Source organism: Culex quinquefasciatus, chromosome 2 (genome assembly GCF_015732765.1).
Source record: "Culex quinquefasciatus strain JHB chromosome 2, VPISU_Cqui_1.0_pri_paternal, whole genome shotgun sequence".
NCBI lineage: Eukaryota > Metazoa > Arthropoda > Insecta > Diptera > Culicidae > Culex > Culex quinquefasciatus.
Window position 1 is genome coordinate 200454114 of NC_051862.1, and position 27301 is coordinate 200481414.

Below are 27301 nucleotides of genomic sequence, written 5' to 3' on the forward strand. Positions count from 1 at the left end.
TACCCCAAAAAGGCTATAAATTTAAAACGGCGCACTTTATCATAATTTCACTTAGGGGGTTACATACATGTAGAAAATCACAAAATTTTATATTACAGAAAATTTATTAAATCCATTAAAAAGATGATTTTCAATCGCTCCTGAAAATTGCATGAACATATTAAATGATTAAACTGAGTTAGAGACGATTTGAGGCTCAAAATTTTGCCGTGCGCAAAGCGGACTGTCAAACTTTTTGAGCGTTTTCCTCGAAACACCAAGTTGATTTAAAGGGTGCCACGATATCTCGAGATGGGATGGACCAAATTGGCTGAAATTCGGGGTGAAGACTCCCAAAACATATTCCGTGTGCATGACGAAGCCCGATTTTAAATTTTTTCATTTTTAACAAATACAAAAATCAAAAACTGACGATTTTTTATATGAAAAACACAAAAATATTGTTTATCTTTTTTTAAATAAGTTTTTTTTTGAAAATCGGCCGTCGTCATGCACACAGAATCGGTTTAACGAGTCTTCACCAAAATTTTGAACCGATTTGGTCAAGGCAGTGTTAAGTTTTTTGAAACTGCTAACTTCAAATAGCTATATCTCGGCAATGATCAACCAAATGTCTTCAAAATTGTTTTGATCATAGATGAAAATGTATATTTTAATGCCCTGAAAACAGATTTTAAATTAAACTAAGTGTGTGCTGTTTCGTAGAGAATTGCTCTGTTTTTTTCATATTTTTTCAGTCACTTCTTTATATTAGCTGGTTTTCATTGTTTTTAAATCGCAAATGAGAGGTTTCTCTTTAATTTTGAACTTCCGGCAATATGTTTTTGTTTTGTGTTTTGTCCCTTCAATTTTAAGTAAAAAAAGTATGCACATAGAATACTTATCATAGTAGTTTTACATTTGAGTATAAATATATCTTCTTTGCCAGAAGAAAAGTTAATGTAACCTCTAAAAATGTATGAATTTGCCACATTTCTACACAGTAAAAAGTTGTGTAAATTTGGAAGCTGTAATTTTGGAAGGTTGAATATCACATCTTTTATGATGTAATTTTACCTCAATTAAGACTGAAAAAGTGACATTACACCAGAAAAGCGGTAAAATTACACATTTTCAGATGTAATATTGCATCTTTTTCTGACATAAAAGCTATACCCCTTCCCAGCTGTGAAATTACCATGATTTTTTAACTGTGTACTATTCCACTTTTTCAACATTGATTGAAGTAATATTACATTACATAAGAGGTAATATTACAACATCAAGTATACCTGCTTTTTATACCTTCTTTTTACTCTGCATTAATTAAAGGATTAACACTTTAGGAAACAATATTTAAATTTAGGAAGATAAATGCGTATAAAAAACATCAAATTGAAAAAAAAAATGGTTATCTTGAAGAGGATAAGTGAAAAATTTTACATAAAAAGTTGCTCGAATTAAAAATACTGAGTAAACAAAATGCAGTTCAAATAATTTCACGAATTTCGTACCTAAACTGATATCCTGAAGCACTTTAGAAGTCGCAAAGCCCTAAAAGCTTCTTGGAATTCACCCCGAAAAAATGTTTTAATTCGAAACCGAAATCCAAACAAAAGTCGACAGACCAAACTGAAACACTGCTCTCCGTATCCGTCCCTTTTTCCGTTTTGAAAGCATCATCAGTAGAAATGACTTTTTAGTTTGTTCTTTCGAAAGCTTCCTTGAAAGGAAACATTCATAGAAAAAGAACATGATAATGACTTTTCTTGAGCGAACGAAAATGCTAAACGATCGAAAAGCGAATGGCAGGTTTTTTTGCTCAATCATTTTCATTTGTCTCTTTTTTTTTGACAAAAAAAAAACATTTTTCCGGAAAACTCATTCGAGCGCATCATCCATATCGTGCGGAGAGAAAAGTTAGTTTGCACGGTGCCGGCACGAAAAAGTTTAACGAAGCCGGTCGGGCATCGATTAGTCTAATTTTGTTTTGAGAAACACCAGAAAAAATAAAAAACGCCCGGGGTCATCTTTTTCCTTGGAGGGTGTTTGTGTGAGGGGGAAGTTTGGAATTTTCCAACGACCGGCCATGACAATGTGTCTAATGCCAATAAATGGTTCTCGAAGCTTGCCATCGACCTGCCCCACCTCCTCTTGCATGGATGTATATTTCATGAGGAGGGGTTAGTTTTCCTCGTTGTGGGCAGATAAAACTAGTTTGTCGATTTAATTTGCATATTTCATGATGAGGTCGGGAGAAGCATGTTAAATAATGGTTTCCTTCGAAAAAGGAAGGGAGAAGCTTTTAAGGGGTTTAAACTTTTCTATGATGAGATTTAGTCGCCTCTTGAAAAAAATTGTTGGTTTGAAATTTTTTAGATCTTGTCATGACTTTTCACCACAATTTTGCCACTTGCGCTACTCAATTAACTTGAGATGTCCGGATAAGGTTAATCCTATTTGCATCACAATAGCCACGTTCACTTTCCGCGCAAAGTCTCACCGATTGGGTCACGTTTCTAATGTCAACTCTTTCTCTCTTCTCTCTCTTGCAGAAACGCTGTACCGGAAAAGATGCATCAACGCTTCCATGCGATCAAAACTAGATGGAGCACCACTTTCCTGCGGCCACCAACGCGTGAAAGTCCCAAGTCTTCGTCAGCAAACTGCGAACGAGAACGGCCACTAGAATGACCCGCAGCCGCAGTCAACGTGTCGTCCTGATACTGGCCCAGCTGCTGTTCGCGTGTGTACACGTGTCGGACCAGACGGAATGTGCACTTACGGCCGGCTACGGCAGCCTGAGTGGCACGCCCCCGTCCGATGGATCGGCGATTGCGGCCGAGTATCCGAGCTATGGCGACGATAGCGAGGATGTGAATAGTTTTCTTAAGGTATTGAGTTGCTTTGATACGGGACTACGCACCGTGAATGAGGTGTATTTGCGGCCGGTCAACTCGTACAAGGGAGTGCTGCTGGAGCGGGTTCCGGTGGAAGCTCCCGAAGTTGACCATTTGGCGTTTAAAAATGAAAACTATTTGGAAGCGATACGGTGGAAGGAGAGCAACGTTACGGGACGGCAGCTGGAGTTGACATTCGCGAGGGAGGACAAAAAGTTCACTAATTTAGTGATGTTAGATTTAAGTGCAAATAACATTAGAGCTCTAAGGCGAGACTATTTCAGCAAGCTAGACAGATTAAAGCTGCTGAAGCTGTCCGAGAATCAATTATCCAATCTTCCAAGTGATATTTTCTACGACTTAACTAACCTAGAAGAACTGCAGCTGCAGTACAATAAGCTAAACGAGATTGTCTTGGGGCAGCTCCGGCCGTTGAGTCGTCTGCGCATCCTGAACCTGTCAAACAACTCTATACACGATCTTCCACGGAACATCTTCAACGGGCTGAGCAACCTGACCGAGCTGTACCTGTCCAACAATCGGCTGTACGTGGTGCCATTTCAAATCTTCAAAGAGCTGCGCGCGATTGAAGTGCTGGATCTCTCGAACAACATGCTCGTGTCCTTTTTGGACAACTTCTTTCTCACCAACAAGCAGCTGCGCGTACTAAGACTGAACAACAACATCATCGAGAAGATTTCGAAAAATGCGCTGTACGGTTTGAAGAAGCTCCAACAGTTGGATCTATCCTACAACAAGTTGGTATTCATCGATCGTAACGCGTTCGACACGCTGGACGAGCTGCGCCACCTGAACATCAACAATAACCAGATCTACATCCTCCCGTCGACGGTATTTTCGTCGTTGAAGAGCCTGCAGACCATCAACCTGAGCAACAACGTGATGCGAACTCTGCCCAACTCCATCTTCTCCAATCAGTTCAAGCTGGAGCGACTGTACCTGGACGCGACCAACCTGGAATCGCTCAGCAACTGGGTGTCTCGCAACAACAACACCGTCAACAAGGACATTCTCAAGAACCTGCACCACCTCTCGATCCGCAACAACACCCGACTGAAAGAGATCGAACCGTGCGTGTTCCGCAACGTACCCAGCCTGGACACCCTCCTGCTGTCGAACAATAGACTGACCAGCCTGCCGAAAGAGATCGGCGAGCTGACCAAGCTGCGCCACCTGGACGTAGCCAACAACGACATCATGTACATCCCCGAGCAGGTCCGCAACCTGCACCAACTGCAGCAGGCCAACTTCCAGAACAATGACTACGGCTGCGACTGCCACATGTACTGGATCCTCAGCTGGATCGACGAACTCCAAGCTGAAAACAACACCCAAAAAATCTACGACCTGCTCCGGCTCCCAGAACTCAAGTGTCGCAACGGCTACCCGGGTGACATCGTGCGCGTCCTGCAGCACATCAACTGCTTCAAACCCGAACTGCTGCAATCATCCGACAGCAAAATGCACCTGCTCAAATCGGACGCCGTGCTGGAGTGCGTGTTTACGGGAAATCCCCCACCGGACATCATCTGGATCACCCCGAAAAACGAAATCCTCCGCCACAGCCAGGAGCAGGACCAAAAGTCCCTCCTCTTCGACACCTCCAGCGACGGCACGCCCCACAAGTACCAGCAGGCGGTCGAGTTCCAGATGTTGACCACGGACAACGTCACCGGCGACGGGCTGCTGCGCGAGAACATCGGCATCACGCTGCTCGAGAACGGCTTCCTCAAGATCCACAACATCTCGCGCCGCGACAGCGGCCTGTACACGTGCTACGCCATCAACATCATGGGCAACGCCACCGCTGGAATTAGGTGAGTTACGCAAACTAATTGCAACCATCAGAACGTTGGCCTTTTTCGAAATTTTCGAGCGAAGTCGCCGTCGCGGTCATTGGACCCTTTCAGCGGCGGCGGCATCGATTTTGGGGTGGGTGCGCAAAAAGAGACGAAAACTAGCGTGACGGGACGCAAAAGATGGTGGGACGATGTTGTGTTTGGCACGGAAAATGCCCTCATCATCATCAGCAAAATAGTCGTCGTTTGTTGATGGTGGAGTTTTCCGCCGCCGGCACACTTCAATAAGGCGGAAACGGGAAAACATCGTGGAAGCGTTTTGTTTACGGTCCAAACATTGTGTCCGGCTCGCAGTAGGTAAGAAGGCGACATGGGATCGGTGGCGCTTGACGTTTGTGAAATGCGTCCAATCAATTTTGCTAGAAAACGAGGGTTATTTTTTCAGTTGGTCAAACTAAACCTATCCTTTTTATCAATGAATCATTTTGTTTAGTTCGTATGAATCAGGTTTTATTCAAATATCAAAATAATATTTATGCTGAGTTGAGTTGTTAAAATTAAACAACAAATAATTAAGCTTTGTATGTATGTATGTATGTATGATCCCCATACCCGCAGGCAACTTGGTCCTGGAACACATGTGAGTGCTAGGTGAGCAATTCGATCATCTTTTACTCCGTAATCTGTACACCCACGTGCATAAGTTTTTTTGCACGAATTTTTATGCTACAAATACCGGCGCATAGATCAAAATGGTTTCCCGCTTCCCTCCCCAAGCGCCGGAAATTTGTAGCGGGTGTAGGGACACTTCGTATAGACGCCCTTGCTCCCATCACGTCACTGAGGGTATGGAGCGACGAGAAATTAATAAGCATGCCCCCCAGTCGAACCTTCATTAGAGAAGCAGGCAATCCACAACTCACAGCGAACGACCGAGGGAACACCCTACCGCGTATATAATAAGGTTGGCGTAGTTGTCTTGATTGTTTTGTGCGTATGATAGAATAAGTGAGTGTTTTTTTGTGTTAAAGAAAAAGAACGGGCTCACCAAATAAGAAAACATCAAATCTTGATCCAATCCAGCCTTCAAACTTCAGGTTTCCAATGATGACAAGTTCCATTTACTGTTACTGTTGCTGCTGGGGAATGCTGACCGTGATGAAAACCAGAAAGGAACTCCAAATTTCGAAGCTGACACAAGTTCTTCAGATCTTGAGTGATGACTTTGAAGGTTTTCCCGTTGAAAGGTTCCGTGGTTCCTCTGCCAATTGTAAAACAGTTGCTCAGGTTCTTGGCATGGACACTGAAACGCCGTGAGCCGTTCCTCTCTACACTTTCACTTTTGAATTCGAACATTCAAATATTCTTGTTAAATACTCCGCTAGAACCACTGCCGGGGCACTTCCACAGCAACCAACACCAGTAACGGAATCACCGTAATCTGCCGGAATCACAATTTTGGAACAAATATTCAAAGAAAAAAAAAACGACAGCGAAAATCTTTGACGTCCTTCTTCGAGCGTAGCTTACTTCGATCTCCCAGGGTCGTCCATAGTCAAACAACAAATAATTAAGCTTTGAATATATTTTATCTGTACTGTCATTAGAGGAATAATCCACCAAACTATAAATGGATTTAATTATATTTTTTTAATTGGCTCAAACTTTTAAGGGGCCTTCCTTATGGCCAAAAAAATGCCTTCTTTGAAAAAAAAAGAAATTTTACTCGATTTTTTTAACTTCCGTTTTCAATTTAAAATCAAATTTTGCAATCTAAACGTACTTTACATAAAGTGTACCGTTTTCAAGATAAAAATTTCTATTTTTCGATTTTTTAAAATAGTGTTCATGACTGTCAATTCCAGAAAATATTTTTTTTCGAGGATTTCAGAAAATTTCCATTAAGATTGATTAAGAGACATTGAAGATATGATCTCTGGTTGTTAAAATACAGCCATAAAAAAGAAAAAAAACACCAAGAAACAAGAAAATTTAACATGCAAACAGCCATTTATTTTCTAGTACCAATATTTCTGAAATGAATGTTCCTAATTTCAATGTTCAAAAATGAAACATTTGTGATTTTTTTTTATCTTTCGAAAAAAGAATATTTTTAAAATTTAGGAATCAAGATCAACATTTCAAAAGGGTCATTGAATACCTACTTCGCCCTTTTAAAAATTAAATCTGATTCCAAAAATTTAAAAATATTATTTTTTTCAAAATACCAGAATTTTTTTACAAATGTATGGATGTGATTCAAAAATACATAGAGATTCTTGTTTGTTTTATTCGCTATATTTCAGCAACCAGAGGTCCAAGCTTCAATGCCTCTAACCGAGCATGGAAATAATTTTCAAAGTTCAAGTTCTGTTTGAAACAAAATGTAGGGCACGCGTATTCTCATTTACTGAACTGCTCTTTTAATATTCGACTAACGAAGCTCAAATGTTTTCGCTAATTTGCTTCTGTTATATCATTTTACATTTTATTGAATTTCATATCAAAGCTAGATTTGTCCAGTCAAAATGAGTAAAATAAATTGAGTTTTCTGCGTCATTTAGCCCATTAAACATTTTTAAAGGGTTTTAGCTCATTTGTCAAAAACTAAATTTAAAAACATTTTGCAAAAATAATATAATTTTTAACAAAATCGAAATTTTATTCTAAATGAGAAGAGAAAACAAAAAAGGAGTATTTTTTAACTTTCAAGGGAAACATCCACCCAAATAAACAAACATCGTTAAAATTTAACAGGCCCAAAAAAAAAATTGTTATATTTTTAAAATATGATTCCAAAGATAAAAAAAATACTCTTAATTTTATTTTGAATAAAACAAAGCTTGGTTTTATTTTATTTCTTTCAAAACTATACCTTTCAAATAAAATAGCACTAAAATTTTAAATACAGCGAATCAAAATATTACTAAATTTTGTTAGTTTCTAAAAAACTCAAAAATCTCAACATTTCTTCAAATGGTTCATATCAACTTGACACACATATATAATCAAGCTTTTTAATTGAAATCTAATAAAATTTCTTTTCTTTTTGGATGAAATATTTATTGAGTTGTTAGGATGGTACAAATTTTATTAAAAATGTTTGTCCGGTTCAGCTGAAATAAATTAAAAATTCATTCCCCTGCGTTTTTCATTCAAGTTTTAGAATGTTTGGGATCATTTAAAAATGTTTGGGTTGATTTAAAAATCTTTCGAATTTTTGAAAATTTTCGATGTTTGTTATCGCAAAATGTTTTTTTTTTTTTGCTAAAATTATTGTTTTCGTCAAATCTTACATTTTTTGAAAACTAATGATTGCAAAACTACTGAACTAGTGTAAAATGCATTTTAAAACACTTTTTCCATGCAAATGTTGAAACTATGGCTTGTTATTTCAATATTTATATTGTTTTTATTTTTTTTTTGCCCATATTTTCATTCAATGATTCGAGAAAATTAATAAATTTCACGAATTTCACGCCGTCTACAAAACCGTCAAAAATCATTAACCCTATATTAGTAATAAAACCAGGGTATTCACTCGCTTAATTCTACAGTAGTTCATAACATTATTTTTATTCCTTTTTAAGTTTGATAAGTTATTTTATTAAAAATCGATACATTTTCACACAAACATAAAATTTCACGGGATTTCGCGGAAAAAGCCAAATTTCGCGGATTTCACGCTGTCCGCGAAATCGTGAAATTTCACTAACCCTAAAAATCAGGTTATATTAGCTGACTGCTTTCAATTGTTGTTCAACATTTTAAAAGTTGTAAAATTTAACAGAGACCAGGCAAAACATCCAAGTGCGCAAATGACCAAAATGTTCGAAAGTTCTATATACTAAGCTATGCTATACTATTTCTGACAACAAAATTTGATATTTTAATAGGGCTTGTTTTTGAAATGATCTCTGTTTTGTTATTCCAACTTGCCCGGGTAAGATTTTTTCTCAACTTATCGAAATAATATATTTTCAGGAATCGACAATCTTAGACACTTTAAAACAAATCTTTAAACAGAAGGTTTTCGATAATAATTAAACTTTAAGTGGAAACCGGTGCACTTTATCAAACAATATTTCACGTATTTTTCTATCGCAAATTTAATTTCACAATAAAATCTGATGTCAAACAAAAATTTCGGTTTAAATTTCTATTTTTCCCACAAACACATAAAAAAACTATAGCTTGAAGGCAAAATTACGCAAACAAATTGGAATGAATAAAAAAAATAAAGTTGACTTAATTTTGTCGGATTTAATAGCACTTGTAGCCCCAACGGGGTCAAAATTTTCACGAAGCACCAAGGGTGTCAAAAAAGTTGGAAATGCAAATTCAACCGGCTGTATCTCGGCGAGAACTCAACTGATTTGGATGATTCTTGTTGCATTCGACCCGGAAGAATGTCAAGAATCACTTCCAACAAGGTAGATCCAAAACAGATGCGTCTACCTTGAGTATTAATAAAAAAGGCATTTCCACTTTTTTCCAAGGGTTGTATGAGCCGGTAGAGTTGCATTTCCAACTTTTTTGACTCCGTTGGGGCTACAAGTGATAAGATCGATAATAACAGAAGGATTTTTCATTATTTTTTTTTTTTTTTGATCAGGTTAGGCTGTGCAAATATTTTTTGATGTTTATGTGTGTGTTTAACCAGAATTTTCCAAACGTCTTCTTCTCTTTTAAATTAAAATGTATTAAACGAACCATCATTTTATAGTAAACGGATAGGACTTGATTAATTAGGTCGGTGTGTCGGTGTTGCTGGCTGTTGGAGTACGCGGTGAGTTCGCTCCTTGTTGAGCACACGCACTTTTATATTTTACGCTCAACTCCCATCTTGCTAGGAAATACTTTTGTTTCATTGAGAGCGAAAATTGTGGGAACTTTTGTGGGCAGTCTTTGTGTTTGTGTGCTCTCGTCGGTTTGCGAACTTTCGAAGGTTCTGCCACTGAGCTTGGTGTTGTGGCATTGTGAAGCTCAATATGGATGAGAGCAAGAGTTCGTAGTGTGTGTAGCGTATAGTTGTGCTGCTGAGATAATCTTGCAGGGTTGTTTTTGTTTTCAGTGTTGGTGCGCAGGGATGTCAGAGGGGAGCATTTATCTCCAGAATTATTTAAAAATTCTGGAGGCTTTTTCTTTTTTTTCTTTTTCTCGAGCTTTTTTTTCTCAACTGTTGCATCTTACACTAGCCGACTCCCACAGATGCCGATAATGAAAGCTTGGTGAGGACTTTCCATTTTTATTGTATTTAAATTCAAACATATTAAATATGCTGATTATTCCCATTACACAACAAAAATGAAATATTAACTAAGTATGCTTTTGAATCGGTCGTTTTAATTTGTATTTAACTCTCAATTTAAATTAAACAAGTAAATAATTATTGTTTACTCCGCATCGCTGTAAGAGTTTAAAATCAAGATTCCAATTATTTATTAAATCATGTATAACCTCGAATTTCGCTTAAACATATAATCATTTAAGGTAAAATATAAACTCCTTTTTACTCTTACAGTCGGTAGCTTGAGTTTAATAGCAGACATGTTAAAACTGTGTTTAATCAGCATTGCATTTACATGAGTAAATGGTTAGTTTAGTAATACTACAATCAATTTAATCAAGCACGGCTTCGTCGCGTTGTATCTGCCGTGGCTTAAAATATAAAAAAATATAAATCATGCATTCTTTACACTATACAGTCACAAGTATATGTTTAATAATAAAAAAACTAACTCTACTTGATTTGCCCGCAATACCTTTCGGGGTATATCCTAGGGTTCTACCTCTCCTACTAACATTGAGTCCAAAACCTCCCTACAAACATCTATACCACTAAGGTGACGTAGGGGTCCCTGCGCACTTTAGATAGGTGTTTACTAACATTCCTTCATTTCCCCGAGGATAGCTTGGACCCGGCGTGGACCCCTTATGCCCTGGGCTGTATTACACACTCATCAAAAGATGAAGACATGGTATCTCCCGTGTTGGATTATTGTTCCGGATGAGGGTCTAACACAACCATACCAAACAGTGGGATAAGCGTTGTGGAGCCTTCCGGTGGTGGGGCGTCCTCCAAATGCTAATGCTAATGCTAATGCTAAACGGATAGGACTTGATTAATAAAACTCTGTAACAGCAGTTCTTCATACCCGGGCAGACGGTATGTTAAATTCATGCCATTTCAATTACAAATACTGTTAAAATAACATAAAGTGTTATGGAATCTTCTTGAAAAATCTATTTTGGCATAATGGTTTAATAACAGTTTATGTTATTATAACAAAATTTGTTATTGGTCTGATATTGGATGAAAGCCAAAACAACTGTGGAATAACATTTTTTGTTATGGAAGAATACCTCTAACTGTTATTGGTATGATCGGATTAGTTGTTAAAATAACAAAAAATAATAACAAAGATTTGTTCGAAGAATTACTAAAAGTGTTATTAGTAATCATAACGACGAATAACAAATCTTGTTATAAATAAAAAAAAATGTTTTTGGCCTAGTGTTTTCAAATATCAAAAAAATGTTATTCCCAAGCTATTTCCGTCTGCTCGGGTAGACTTTTCTAGCCTGATAAAATGCGCCACATAACTCAACTCTTAATTCTTGCATTACACATTCCATAGACTGCGACTTATTACATGACCTCATTTGTATGCCGATATCGATCTCGAAGCGGTTGCACCCCGTGTTTGAACTTAATATATTTGCGGTGCAGTAAAAACGTGCCCAATTCTGCTCATCCCTCGAGATTATGGGAATGGGAAAATCTCAGCTTAGCCGCTAAATGAGACGACGTTACGAGCTTTTTTTTCCCAAACATGAAAAATGATGCAGGGCGCTCGAGTTTCTCGAGCTTGTATAGTCTCAAGAACACTGAAATTCCTTGGCACGACACTCGACGAGAAGACGCTGCATTTTCATACAAATTGGAAGAGCAATTTGAATGCATCTTGCTCTTTTCCCCTTTGGCCGGCGGGTGCAACTGCAGCAACTCGTCTCGGTTGGCAGAAATTGACAATGAATAATTTAGCTTTGGCATCAACAACGTTGTAACAGTGAACTTTATCCTTGCACAAAGTAACGTTCGATACTGATGCAACTTTCTCGCTCTCGTTACAGACTGTACATCGATCCGATCGTGTTCTACCGGGTCAAGATCGGCAGCATCATTACGGGGGCCATCTCGGCGGTGACCTTCCTGGCGCTGACGCTCATTTTCCAGGGCATCCGGCGCATCTTCATTCGATTTCGCATTATAGATTTGATTTGCCAGAACTGTTGCAGCTACTGCTACCGCAGCGACAAGTCGTCGTCGAAGGCGCGCCAGATCTACGCCATGCTGGACAACATCGAGCACTACAAGAGCCAGCAGCTGGAGCGGTTGAGGGAAAATTACACGCAACAGGTAAGAGGGGACTCGTGGGGTTTCTTTTACAATTTTAAGAGTTTTGATTCGTTTTTTGACAGGTTCACCGCATCAAGGAGAACTGCCAGCTGCAAGTTGAGTGGATCCAGGGCAGCTACTCGACGCAGTCCAAGCACCTGCGGGAGATTCGGGACATTGGTACGCACCACTTGACCACGCTGCGCGATCAGTATTACGACCAGGTACGAACAAAGTTTTAAAAAACAACACCCTTAAGGTACTGCTTCACATTTCAGAAATGCTCAAATTCATGACGTTTTTTATGAAATTGATATTTTTTGATCGACAAATTGAAAGTAATGAAACTTTTCGAAATGTGCAACGTGCTAAGAACTGTCGCTAATCCAACAAGTGTTTATGCTCTTCAACCTTCTCTAACAAAACAGGAGGTGAACAAGCTCTCAGTTCATTAGAAGCAAATTTGTGTCCAAAATCAAGACAAGACTCCCAACCACAACACATCACGACACCTTTCACCAATCCAAAAACCTCCCAACCACAACCACAACCATCAAAACATGGTCTTTTTTGTTACAAACACCTTGTGCGCGCATCCCCCGCATCAGAGACAGATCGAACACTCCTCGTTGTGCGCGCTGAAGACATTAGTTGCGACGTGAATTGTGTGAGGGAACACTCGAGGGATGTCCCCACTCGTGAGGACGGACCCCGCAAAATCGCAGCCTAGAGTGTGACGTAGTGAATCCTTGGTGGTTGTATTGCCACCAACATGCGTGCCAAAAAAAAGAAGCAAATATTCATCATTCATACCTGCTCGAACGGCTTTGATTGCTTTTTATCAAAAAACAAAATAAAAAAAAAAAGCCAGGGTTGTTACGGAATAAAAAGTTTAATGAAAAACCCCACGCAGCAGGTTCTGCCAAATCCGCCCAAGTTCGTGCTAAAACGGTGCTAAAATCCGCGCGCAAAGTGTGCTGCACTGCAAGCTTAAACTGTGCTGCGCCAACTTTTCGGTTGCTTCTAGAGTGAGAGAGGCTGAAAAAAAAAACACTTCAATAATGGCAGCCATGTATGTTTTGTTTTTTTCTTCACCTAGTTGAGTTCTATGCTGTGTTTGTTGACAAAAGGCAGTTGGTCACTGTTGTTGAGGTGTGAGCAATTTGCAGCGAAATAAAAAAAAAACTGTTTATTTGTGTACATTCTAAATTTTACGATGAAACTTTGTCTATGCATTCCCTATGTCACATTATTAGTTTTTCCGAATTAATTCCCATACATTACAATTACATACAATTTGTTTTGTTTATTCAAAAACCTTATGTTGAGATGGAATTTTATGATCGATTGGCTGTATTTGGCAAAGTTGTAAAATGAAAGTGCGAAGTTGTAAGATTTGCCATTACCAAGTTTAAATATTTTCAAAAAAAAAAAAATGAGGGGGCAAAACAATTTTCTTAAATTGAAATTTTCTTTTTAAAATCTTTGAAATCGGTTGAAAATAATGCATAATACATTTTAAAATGATTATTTAGGACCACAAACGTTGAATTTTGTATATTTGGAAAAAAATTGATGGTAGCATAACTGTTTTGATGTAAAATGCATTTTGCATTTGTGCAAATCTTTCATCATTTTTTTAATTCGAAGTTAAAAACAACTAAAATTTTAAATCATTTACTTGAAACCTGAAAAAAAAAATTAAAATTGTATGAGCCTTAGGGCCTAGAACAACAAATCACAAAATACGTTTTTTCAATTTCCGGAATTTTCTGCTATATTTTAGAAGACCAAATAGGCATCTTTTGCGCATGGGTTTTGGATGGTGCAATAGCTAGTATAATTGTTGTGATTTAAAAAAAAAATCCTACTAATTATTAATTGAAACATCGCTAGATTAAAAAAAAATATTTAATTTTATCGATAAGAGCAGAACAAGACACGGCCAGTAAATTCCTTCTTATGATGCAGGTTTTCGAATATTCACATGACATTTTTGTTTGATAATGCAATTGCTTCTTTAGTATATAGAATTCATGAAGAAAAAGAATGAAGAATTCTTTATCTAAACAAAATAAAATCGAAATTTGCAAAAATCAAGATTACTGGAATCTGATACTCACACATTTTTTTTTCTTGTTTGTTTTAACAAATTTGCTCAAAAAAAAAGGTTGCTTGGAGCTTACTTAAATTGTGTGGAAGTTTGTTTAACGTTGTCCTTTTTTTAATCAATAATCATGTTTTGAAATTTGTTGCAACTTTATTAATTAAACGGGCATGAACCCTAGTGAAAAATCTGAGTTAATAAAACCTGAATTGAAAAAAAAAAAAACATTTTTTTATCTAATTATTTTTAGATTCGAAAAGATTTTTTCGAAATCTTTGTAAAAGTTAATCAAAAATTCTTGGGTTAGTTTTCAAATGGTTCTAGACGCCAGTTGTGAACAAATCCGTTTTTCGATCGGTTCTCGCCCAAAAAATCAGTGGGCAAGAAATATTGTTTTACAAAGATCTGCCAAATTTCTATAATTGTATACTAATTAAAACAGTAAAAAAAAACCCTTTCGTCATTGAAATGTTGATTTCGTGGATTATAATTTAAATATCTTTTCTAGATTTGTATTTTTTGGAGGATTATTTCTGATCGATTCGGTGTCTTATACATATTTTATAAACTGCGTTTTTCAAGATTAAGTTACTTAAAAAGTTTAACCGCAACTTCAAAGGTTCTTATGTTTATTTTGAAAATTTCAGAAAATTTCGTATAAAACTGTCTAAGAAACATTAAAAATTTTTATTTCAAGACTAGAATTTAAAAATGGTCAAAAGTAAGTCCCCAAATGATTTAAAAACATCAGAAAAAAATAAATGCAAAAGCAGAAATTTGCTAACAAAGAAATTAACATTCAAATGACAAAAGCGTTTTAAAATGCGTTATGCTCCTGTGAAGTTTTTTTTTCAACAATTAAGGCTGGTATTTAAAGTTTTTGTCCCTCCTTCAAAATTGGCCCGAAACATCAGGGGAAAAAATTTCAAAAACTTCAAAATTGAATCAATTTAAATCAATTTAAAGTGCATTCCCATGCGTTTAGAATCATTTTTAACATGTTTGGGTTAATTTAAAAATCTTAAGAATTTTTAATGTTCATTATCACAAAAGTTTTTTTGCTGAAATTTTTGTTTTCGTCAAATCTTACATTTTGAAACCTAATGATTGCAAAACAACTGAACTAGTGTAAAATGCATTTTAAATCACTTTTTCATGCAAATTCTGAAACTATGGTTTGATTAAGGCTAGGGACCATCCACAAACCACGTGGACACTTTTTGGATATCTCAACCAACAATTGTCCATACAAAAAAACTTTTTGTATGGAGCGTGGACAATCGCCATACCCCCACAAAGTGTCCACGTGGTTTATGTATAGTCCCCTACCAACTGTACGGATTTTTCCTTACCGTATAGATTTTCGACCCTCTCCGCAGATTTTAAACAGGCCGGATTTTTGTACGGAATTTTTCGCATAATACGGATTTGTACGGATTTTTTAACAACTTTTTTGATTGGGTCAAAGCTTTTGCTAATTAGAAATTTTTATTTAACTGTCAGTTTGATTTTAAAGAGATAACTTACATAATTTTCCGGGTTTTCCTCACTTTAAACTTGATTGTCAATAATTGTTCTTTTCAAATTCCTTACAAAACATATTTATCAAATAAAAGATCAAAAGGCTTTCTATAGCTTGTGAAAACCTTGTGTTGTGCTTGTATTTATAGGACCTTTCCAATAAAAGCTCTAGAAATGTTTTCGTGAAAACAAACTTTTAAACGTTTAACAAAAATAAAAAAAATAAAAATAGTATACGGATTTTTGCTCAGCAAGAGTTGGTAGCCTTAGGTTTGGTATTTCATTATTTATATTTTTACGTCCCGAGAATAACGCGTTTTAATGTTTGACTTCGAATAAACAAAATTGAGAGCACGCCATGTAAACAATAACAAACACGTTTTGTTTGGTTGACGATTCTGTGCATTGTCCTGAAATGTGGTTGAGTTTGGTTGCTGGAGTCCCGAGTTATAATTAAAATTGCTTACGGTATTTAACCTTGTACCTGTGTCAAATACGTTCTAACCTGAGATCACAAAAATGACGAAGTTCCGAGAAAGTTGGGGATCTGTGAAAGTCATAAGCCAAATCCCTCTCTGTGAGCTATACACAAAATGACGTTCTTTCAAAACTCAATTCGGCCCAAAATGCACGTGCGACAAGATAGCACGATAGCGATGAATTGCATTTTAAATTGCTTTCAGTGATGTTCATATTTTTTACTATGAAACTAACCAATAACATGATTATCCGATTCTAACTGTTTTACTGAGGATATTTAAAATATACTCGAACGTTCAAAGTAAAATTGATGTGTAATTTTGATGTTGGATATGTGCTGGTTTTAAAATTGGAAATTATTTTCTACCAAAACTTTTCAAATTTGTCATCCGATTTTTTTTATTTCTGCAATTGGCAAACGAATTGGACGAAAAAAACAGCGATTTCGTACACAATTGCTCACATTTCGCTTTTGAAACGACGATGTTTTCGAAGCTTGTTGCAGACGTGCTTTCGTAACAGCCTTGGAGTTCCTTTAGGATCGTGTACAACCCACAGATCGCAGCTTGTCCTATATATCTATAGTTTTTGCCATCACTGCACTCACATCCACCTCAGTTTATAGCAGTTTATTCTTCGTGTTATAAAAACGATTGAAAATCCCTATACTATTAATCGCTCCATTTTCAGGTACTCATCGCTAGTCTGTCGCAGCTGTGAATTTCCTTTTTTAACCCAAACTTTTGAAGCAAAATTTTGCAATAATGAATCAAATTTTATTCATTCCTAACCGAAGCACAGCTGCAACAAATTAATATCGTACCATCAATGACACTCTTCCACTAACAACGTTCTTTCGTTTTGGTCTGCTTCCCCGAATGTGTTTTGTTCCAAAAACCTGCCGATCCTTGCAGGTGCGACGCGTCCGGGACTACTCGACGGGCCAGCTGAACTGGGTGCGCGAGAACTACGTGTTCCAGCGCAACAAGATCCGCAAGTTTAGCGCCCACCAGGCGTTACGACTGCGCGAGGGCTACAAGTACCAGCAGCAAACGCTCAACAAGGTGCTGGAGAATCTGCCCAGCTTTTACTTCGAGAACTGCCGCGGCCGCAACGAGGACGACGAGGACTTTGAAGGTCAGTTTTTTTTTGGTTCAAATATTATGGGTAGATCTTCGAGTGTTTTCTTTAAAATGTTGGGATTTAAGGTAAAGATTAATGATTGTATAGATAACGCTTTAGCCTTTTGTAGTGTAATGAATAGTATTACTCTAAAATTTAACTAGTTTGCCTTTTTTAATGGTTCAATGTTTTATTTTACTTTTAAACCTTGCTTTCGTAACCTTCTTTTTCGTAACATTCCCCAACATGATTTGGACAGCACTCCCCGCAATTGTTTATGTCCGTCCCTTTATTTTTTCACTCTCCCCTTTTCTAATATTGAATGATTTATTTCACAACATTCATCAATCGTTCCCACCCTTACCTGTGTTGTGACACGTCACGTTCACACGTTGCTGGGCAAACCACACGTCGTCGTACCACGTATCCTGGTGAAACTGCGCACAAATCAAACACAAACAAAAAAATCAACGAACACACGCATAACAACAACCAACAACAGGAGCCCTGGCAGTGGACGATGGCCCCTACCGGAAATGGGAGCAAATGACAAAACTGTGATCGGAAAAAGCTCCAACGACAATATTTTAATCGTACCCTCTGCATACTCAACTCAACTCAACGACCGAACGAGCCGGGAATGCGACGTGGAGTCCTGATCCAGATGTTCGGCCGACACAAACTCACAATTCCAGTAGAAGTAGAACTTTTCCCTAGCAAATCAACCCCAACCGCATAATTAGAGCGACTAATTAAGTATGAGTTATTTTTTTGTTATTTTATTATTTATATCGTTATGCATCAAAATTCTCATCATCTGTATAAAATATCATCCACAAAAATGTAACAATAATGATCATGGAATTGCTTTTACTAACCGACTAACTCTAATTTTAAATTCTTACCTCTTAAGCTTTTGTAATGTAATTGTAATTATCAGATATTTTAATTGAAAAATGCTATTTAGGGGAAATTCTATGTTTGACAGGTTATGCTCTCGCTCCTAACTCCATCCAATTAGTTGATTTTCACTATTTAAACAACTAAATTTTGCAAAACTTTTGATAGAAACTTGCCTGCTCACTTCTTGTTGAGCTATTTATCACTCGATTTCAGTTGAAAACGCATTTAATTAGCTTTAATCAAATGTCAAAGTTCTGACCTGCCAACATTAGAGGCACGCTGGAGTTAGATGCTGTTCCCCTAGTCCACCTCAAGATGGTTGGTTCATATTAATTTATTATTTCTATAAATTCAATATATTGAACTTCATATTGTCTGATCCTTAGAGGTTTGTCGCACCTTCAAAACTTCCACTTAAGTGCTAATATTATTGAATAGGGTTGTCAGATCTTCAAGATTTTAAGTTATTTTAAAGGTTTTACGATTTTCCTACCAATTTTGAGTTTTATTTTTTTAGGTCGTTACCCTCCAAAATTGGTTAGAAAAGTCAGGGGACAAAAAATATGTTTCCCCCAATGGAAAATTTCTATGCAAATGGAAATCTAATCAACTCAAAACAATCTAAAATATCTTTTTCTGCATTGATAATCATATTAAGCTTGTTTCGGCTCGTTTAAAAATATTTTGAACTTTTTATGAAATTACAATGTTTTGCACCATAAAAACTTTTTTTTTCCCAAAAAAATAAAATATTTATATAAAATATAAAAATTTATTTTTTTGTCCTCCCACCCCCCTCGACTTTGGTCAGAGTCGAGGGACATAAACTTCAAAAAATATTTGCAGCGACCATACTGAAAAACGCAAATTCATTGATATTTCATAGAAATCCATGAAGAAAAAATTCAACTTCTTTGAAAAATGCGTTTGTTTTTTTTTGCGATAAATAGTATTTTTATATTTTTGCAGGCAATAGAAATGGATTTTAGTACAAGTAACTTTTTTAAAACTTTTTTTTCGTAAAATCACGATAACTCGTGATGTTTATAAGCAAACCCCTTATGTCTATATATCAAAATTTTTGTAATTGTCTGCTCTACAATTTTGTAGAACATTGTTACACTCTAAAACCAACCCTGCAAAGTTAGAAAAACACGAAATTTCAAAATGAAAAATTTTGTTCTAAATGAAAAAATGACAATGTAGATTCGAAAAGAACATTAAATTTCCCACAAAATGACATGTTCCAAAATTTTTAGCAAATGACACCAAATTTCTATCTCATCACCGTTTCAGGCTGCAAATTATTGAAAAATACCTCTTTTTTCGCATGTTCAAAAATTGATGGGGTCGTACCGCCCCTCCGCCACGAGATATCAAAAAACGGACCTCGGATTCGTGATCAGGGACAAAAGTTTCCCCTTAGGACAAAGTTTCACGCAAATCGAAGAGGGGTCGGGGCAACTGCTGTGTGAGTTGGCGGAGAATTACCCATGTTCTAGAAATTGATATCTGAAAAATGTTGAGTATTTTGCATAAATTAATAGTATAGGTTAATTTTGAGATAAAGAGGGCACACTTGATAATTTTCTTTGAAAATTTGTATTGTTGTGTACTCAAATTGATTGCACTAAAGTATTTTTTCAAGTTCTGTAAATTGATTTTTGAACATTTTCCATCAATAAAATATAACGGTCATCGACAAGAATTTTAAAGGTTTTGTCTTTCAAAATAAGAATAGCTTTTTCTATTTTTTCGAAAAGCCATGAGTTTTTGAAAACTATACAGCAAAAAAATCGATGGTAAAATCGCATAGAAAAGCATGCAAATCATCTTTGATAAAAAACACTTAATGTTATACACTGCATGTACAATTTTTGTAAACACAAAAAAAGCATCTGACGGGATTCAAACCCAGTACCAACAGTAAGAATTGGCGCGTTAGCCCGCTCGGCCATCAAACTGATTGGAAAGGATATACACATATATGAGCAATTTTCTACGATATCGGCCGATTTCGATCATTTTTTATTTTTTTTGTATTTTTTTATTTGGCTCAAACTTGGGGCCTTCTCTATGACCAAAGTTATTCTGTGTCATTGGTTCATCCATACACGTCTCCATACAATTTTGGCTGCTGTCCATACAAAAATGGTACAACTGTAAGTTTTGAGGGATTTTCGGATTGGGTGTCTTGGGCAAAGTTGTAGGTATTTTTGAGGACCATTGAGAAAAAATAGGTACACGGAAAAAATTGCGATTTCTTAATCAACTTTGGTCACAAAACTCAATTACCCAAAAATACGTATATTTTGATTTTCGAGATTTTTTTTTATATGTTTTAGAGGACAAACCCCTGCAACATTTGAGCCATAGGGAAGTATGCTCAAAAATCTGCCGACGAGCTATAGGATTTTGAAAAACTCGAAATTTAATGCAAAAACAAATATAAAATTATAATTGCAATCGAAAAGTACTTTACAGATTTTTTGATAAAGGGTTCCGTTGTCAAGATATAGCCACCGAGAAATTGATTTTAGCGAAATATTTGCAGTTTTTCGATTTTTGAAAATGGTGACCATGAGTGACCATTTCTGTTTTTTTTTATGTTTAGAAAATTTGCTATACAATTACCTAAGCGACATTGAAGGTTGGACTTCTGATTGTTTTCGGAGTCTCACCAAAACAACCCTCAAATTTATAATGTCGATATCTCAGCAACTAATGGTCCGATTTTCAAAGTTAAAACATGAAACATTCGAGCAATTCTCTACGAAATCGGTCTTTTTTCTTCAATTTTAATTTTTGTATTTTTTAATCCGACTGAAACTTTTTTGGTGCCTTCGGTATGCCCAAAGAAGCCATTTTGCATCATTAGTTTGTCCATATAATTTTCCATACAAATTTGGCAGCTGTCCATACAAAAATGATGTATGAAAATTCAAAATCTGTATCTTTTGAAGGATTTTTGGTCGATTTGGTGTCTTCGGCAAAGTTGTAGGTATGGATACGGACTACACTGGAAAAAATAATACACGGTAAAAAAATTTGGTGATTTTTATTTAACTTTTATCACTAAAACTTGATTTACAAAAACACGATTTTTAATTTTTTATTTTTGATATGTTTTAGAGGACATAAAATGCCAACTTTTCAGAAATTTCAGGTTGTGCAAAATCATTGACCGAGTTATGAATTTTTAATCAATACTGATTTTTCAAAAATCGAAATTTTGGTCGTAAAATTTTCAACTTCATTTTCGATGTAAAATCAAATTTGCAATCAAAAGTACTTTAGTGAAATTTTGATAAAGTGCACCGTTTTCATGTTATAGCCATATTTAAGTGACTTTTTGAAAATAGTCGCAGTTTTCATTTTTAAAATTAGTGCACATGTTTGCCCAGTTTTGAAAAAATATTTTGAAAAGCTGAGAAAATTCTCTATATTTTGCTTATTCGGACTTTGTTGATACGACCTTTAGTTGCTGAGATATTGCAATGCAAAGGTTTAAAACCAGGAAAATTGATGTTTTCTAAGTTTCACCCAAACAACCCACCATTTTCTATCGTCAATATCTTAGCAACTAATGGTCCGATTTTCAATGTTAATATATGAAACAATTGTGAAATTTTCCGATCTTTTCGAAAAAAATATTTTCAAAATTTTCAAATCAAGACTAACATTTTAAAAGGGCGTAATATTGAATGTTTGGCCTTTTTGAAATGTTAGTCTTGATTTGAAAATTCCGAAAATATTTTTTTCGAAAAGATCGGAAAATTTCACAATTGTTTCATATATTAACATTGAAAATCGGACCATTAGTTGCTAAGATATTGACGATAGAAAATGGTGGGTTGTTTGGGTGAAACTTAGAAAACATCAATTTTCCTGTTTTTAAACCTTTGCATTGCAATATCTCAGCAATAAAAGGTCGTATCAACAAAGTCCGAATTAGCAAAATATACAGAATTTTCTCAGCTTTTCAAAAATATTTTTTTCAAAACTGTGCAAACATGTGCACTAATTTTAAAAAATGAAAAACTGCGACTATTTTCAAAAAAGTCACTTAAATATGGCTATAATTTGAAAACGGTGCACTTTATCAAAATTTCACTAAAGTACTTTTGATTGCAAATTTAATTTTACATCGAAAATGAAGTTGAAAAATTTTACGACCAAAATTTCGATTTTTGAAAAATCAGTATTGATTAAAAATTCATAACTCGGTCAATGATTTTGCACAACCTGAAATTTCTGAAAAGTTGGCATTTTATGTCTTCTAAAACATATCAAAAATAAAAAAATTAAAAATAGTGTTTTTTGTAAATCAAGTTTTAGTGACAAAAAGTTAAATAAAAAAATCACCAAATTTTTTTTACCGTGTATTATTTTTTTCCAGTGTAGTCTATATCTATACCTACAACTTTGCCGAAGACACCAAATCGATCAAAAAATTCCTTCAAAAGATACAGATTTTTGAATTTTCATACATCATTTTTGTATGGACAGCTGCCAAATTTGTATGGAAAATTATATGGACAAACTAATGATGCAAAATGGCTTCTTTGGGCATACCGAAGGCACCAAAAAAGTTTCAGTCGGATTAAAAAATACAAAAAAAATCGAATGACCGAAATCCTAGAGAACTGCTCATTCGTGAAATTTTTCGATCTTTTAAAGAACAATATTTTGAAGTTTTTGAATCAAGACTAACATTTCAAAAGAGCGTAATATTGGCTCTTTTGAAATATTATTCTTGATTCGTGGAGGCCGTGTTACGCTTCATACATTTAAAAAAAAAATGTATGGAAATTTTGTTACGAGGGGGTGAGGGGGTCCAAAAATCCATTTTTTTTTGCGTTACGTAATAAAAGACGCTCCTATTGATCATCACAAGCTTGAAAAATCATAACTTCAAAACCACATTTTTGCGCCCTTTTGCAAAAGTAATGCTTTTTCTGCTTTGAATGCTCCCAAATTGCCAAAAAAAAATTAAAAATGGTAATTAATTTAAAGTTTAATTAAAATCCACTTTTTTTTTTAAAGTAATCTAATCTTATCTAATCTAAATCTGACCCAGCCATCCTTTAGAAAGCACCCTGGAGAATGTTGGGGCGATTAATTCCAACATCCCTTCCCTAATTTTGTGGGATACATTTTTGATAAACCCTATCAAATAGCTACAAACTTCTTAAAGCAATAGGGCAAAAGCGAATAATCTTTGGTTTGGTGCCATTCTATAAGTAGAAAGCTTTGCCTTGCCGACATTTTACCTACTATGATGCATCCGAAAAACATTTTCATATCGATTTGTTTATCGGTTACATGAAAATGCAATAACACACTAAAAATACCTATAACTTTCTCTATCCTGTTTACCACACTGCCAGCATAGAAACCATATCGATGCGCCTGCTTTGACGCAAACAAAACATCCCCGAAGAACGTGACACTGTTCGAAGTCACGGTCAATAGATTTTCCATTTTTCCTTTCAACAACCCTCTAGCGGGGTGTGTTTTTTCCTATCATACTTTCCCTATGCCCTTCTTTATTATTATTACAATATCCTTCTTCCCACAAAGCACCAGGTGGATCATGCATACATGTATGTCACCTGTCGACCACCCTCTCTACTGACAGCTGACGAGAATTTAACCACCCCCTTCCTTGTTTAGAAGTGCCCCACCGTAATGGTGGCAGAAGTGGGCAGCCAGGGGAAGCTTTCTTTCCGGAATGCTAAATAGGCCTATTTGTTGAATCTATATCGACCAGCCATAGGGTTGGCTTCTATTATTTCTATGTGAAACGGAAGCACGGTGTGTTTTTTTTACAGTTTTTGTCCGTTTTTATTCAAACAAATTGTTAGAACTCAAAAATATCAAAAATTTTCCCACCGTGCACTTCCTGGAAGCGATTTTCTTGGGCCATTCGTTTGAAAAGACATTTCCGGGGCACTTTTGGAGTGCAGTTTAGCAGCAACGAGGGCATGTGTGGCGCTGACGGACACGGTCGTGCGCTATCGATTCCGGCCTGGAACGAAGCAGCACAGAAGAAGAAGAATAAAGGGGGGGACAATCTATTTGTGCCCAGCTCAGCCAGCTGTCAACGACAAGAACCATGGCATTGGTGGAGCTCTCTTTCTCTCTCTCTCTTTCCTGGTGCACATGGCCATCGTAGCCGGGATCGTGGTTCCCGGGTCAATTGGCCGTTCGCAAGCGCGCTGCCATCAGGGAAGGAAAAAGGGTTCATGGCGCTGCCTCTTCTGGTCGATGTTGCCTTCAAAGGTTCAAGGTTAATTGCCTTTTGCTTCAGCTGGGTTGGCTGGATTTTGCTCCAAGAGTGCAACGAAGAGTAACTGCAGCAAAAGGGGCGGCGTTTTGTTCTATGTGGGAAACGGGCATCGGAAACGGCTTAACCAGGTGGGCTTCAATAGGATCCAGATGAAACAATGCCACTTTGTGATTAGATTAGACCAAGGGCAGAGCCACCGCATGTCCATGTCGAAGGTTCTGTAATGAAGAGGCGATGATGTGTCTTGTCGGAAGTTTTCGAATAGATGGCATGACAAAAGTCAGTACAATTTATGGGCTCCGATGGTGTTCGAACATTGGAACCATGAATGGAGTCCATTTTGATAATTTGATGTCGATTGGACATGCATATTTGTTCCAGGTTGCTTCCCTTCCAATGAAGTCAAATTATTATTGATAATGAGAATCGATTTTAGCATTAGTGGAAAAGCTGGAGGGAAAAACTTTGACAAATAAGGTACCATTAAGTGTGTTCAGGAAACAAAAACGTGTTTATCCTTGGACATGTATTTATGGAAAATGGAATTACAAACAACATAAAAGATGATTATACTATTTCATAAAATATTGTGAAAAAAATTACCTGCCTCAAACTCTATGAACTCATACAATTATTTCATCGAAGCTCTTCTTTTTATGTGAGTAGAAAAAATAATTTAAAAATATGATTATGTTTTGAATAATTGCAATTTTCATCTTCCTTTTACTAATTTCAAGCATTTCATTATTGTGGCATTGACTTTGCACAGATTTTCTAATTTTTTTTCTTTATCAAATGATTCTGTTTTATTTTATTTCAGAACATTGTTAAAATAGAGCTAAATTTCAACAACGAAAACATGTTTCTGGTAGAAAAACTATTGATGGAATTTTGCTTGTTGTTCATACTTAAATAGTTTTGATTCCATTTTAGGTGAAAACGCTTTTTAGAAGCTTGTGATTGAAGGTCTAAGGCCTTTCCCATAAATGCTTTTTGCAGCCAAAAACCCTCTATAATTTTAATTTATTTGTTAAAAAATGTATATCCATGATTCTAATTAGTTGGAAACTCCTGTAGTATTTATTTCAAATAAAATCCAGAAACTGTTCGTTAAAAAAAAAACAAACAAAGTGAAAAACTATTCGTTAACCAGTTGGGCTTCAAAACTTTTTACAAATATTGAAATAATTTGCAACAAATTATTTTTTAATAATTATAAAAAGGTTTCAAAAATTAAGTAGTTTATACCAAACGAGAAAACTTGACCAACATACATTTTCCCACAATTCTTAGAAGTTGTGAAATACAACAATGATTCAAGTTATGTTTATTTTTTTTTCTTTAAGGCCATTGCAAATCTTAAAAAAAAATCCAAATGTTATTTTTTTAATTTTTCCAATCCTCTACAACCCAAAAAAAGGTGGCTTTAGACGGGCTTCGATCTAAAAAATCGCCAAAAATCCATTTTTCAACCAATTTTTGATCCTTCAAAGGCATAGTAAAAAAGTACTCTTCAAATTTTAGATAATTTTGGGGTTAGATATTTGGCTTGTTTTATGTGATTTTGCCAATGTTTTTAAAAATGTAATTTTTTATGGGTCAATTTTGGCTGTGTTTTTTGCTAACATTTCCTATATTATAAATTAAAAAAGTATGCAATAATTTAATGTAGTGTCTCATAATATGCCTCTACGCATTTTTTACAATTTAAATGTTAATTGATAATGGCAAACAATTGAAAAAATGACTTTAAAAACATGAACAAATTAGAAAGGCAAAATATAATGATAGGATGTGGTAGAAAAGGCCAAATGTTACCAAAAATAAAGATAAACTAAACATGATAAATGAAAATTAAAATACTAAAAATAAAACAAGAAAAACATAAAACAAGAGAAGTGAAGTTTTTTGTATAACAAAATGACCTTCTGAACACTGGACAAATAAAAAAAATCAAAAAAAGGACAGTAGAGGGTTAACTTTTTGTTCCACGTAAAATAGTTAAACATTACAAAAATATACTAAATGAACCTTTCAAATTTATATTTTGCAAAGTTTTAAAATAATATTTGTATTATATAATTTTTGAAAGATGATTGTAAATGGTCTTCTGACCGAGCCACGTATTCCAGTGGTAACGCTTCCGCCTCGTAAGCGGTAGATCGGGGTTCAAATCCCGGCTCGGACCAACACAACTAGTGATCTTTTCCCTTCTGGAATCGATTGCTTAGCAAAGGGAAGGTAGTGTATCGTCACAAACTGGACCTTATCACGACACCTTAGGGAGGCGACCTATGGAATGTTAACATTAACCTTAACATGTTAACATTAAGTCGAGAATGAAACTGCCACTGAATCCGCTTTGTAAATGCCGGCCCCGATACTCTTCAAGGGTGTTCCCCTCAGGAACTGGGAAAGATTTTACTTTTTTACTATTGTAAATGGTCATTTTGAGCAACTTTTGTTCTACAAAAAAACTTCATTTCTCTTTTTTTTTATGTTTTTCTTGTTTTATTTTTAGTATTTTAATTTTCATTTATCTTGTTTAGTTTATCTTTGTTTTTGGTAGTATTTGGCATATTTTATTACATCCTAGCATTACATTTTGCCTTTCTAATTTGTTCATGTTTTTAAAGTCACTTTTTCTATTCAAAGACTACCAAATATCTCAAAAACCTTATGTTTGTTGTTGCGACGAGAATAACGTTCCACTACAGGTTTAGCCGAGTGGGAACAAATCTTTCTTAAGGGAAATGTAGAAAGGAGAAGTAAAAA

The 27301-nt window shown here is 35.7% G+C and overlaps 1 protein-coding gene across 1 annotated transcript in view; it reads left to right on the plus strand.

Annotated features, from left to right (window-relative positions):
• LOC6046111 overlaps positions 1 to 27301 on the plus strand; it is a 98106-nt gene that overhangs the window by 52251 nt on the left and 18554 nt on the right. The window contains 4 exon segments of the mRNA XM_038257065.1: positions 2535 to 4717; positions 11837 to 12122; positions 12185 to 12325; positions 17124 to 17346. Of these exon segments, the coding sequence (XP_038112993.1) occupies positions 2670 to 4717; positions 11837 to 12122; positions 12185 to 12325; positions 17124 to 17346 (2698 nt within the window). The 5' untranslated portion in view covers positions 2535 to 2669.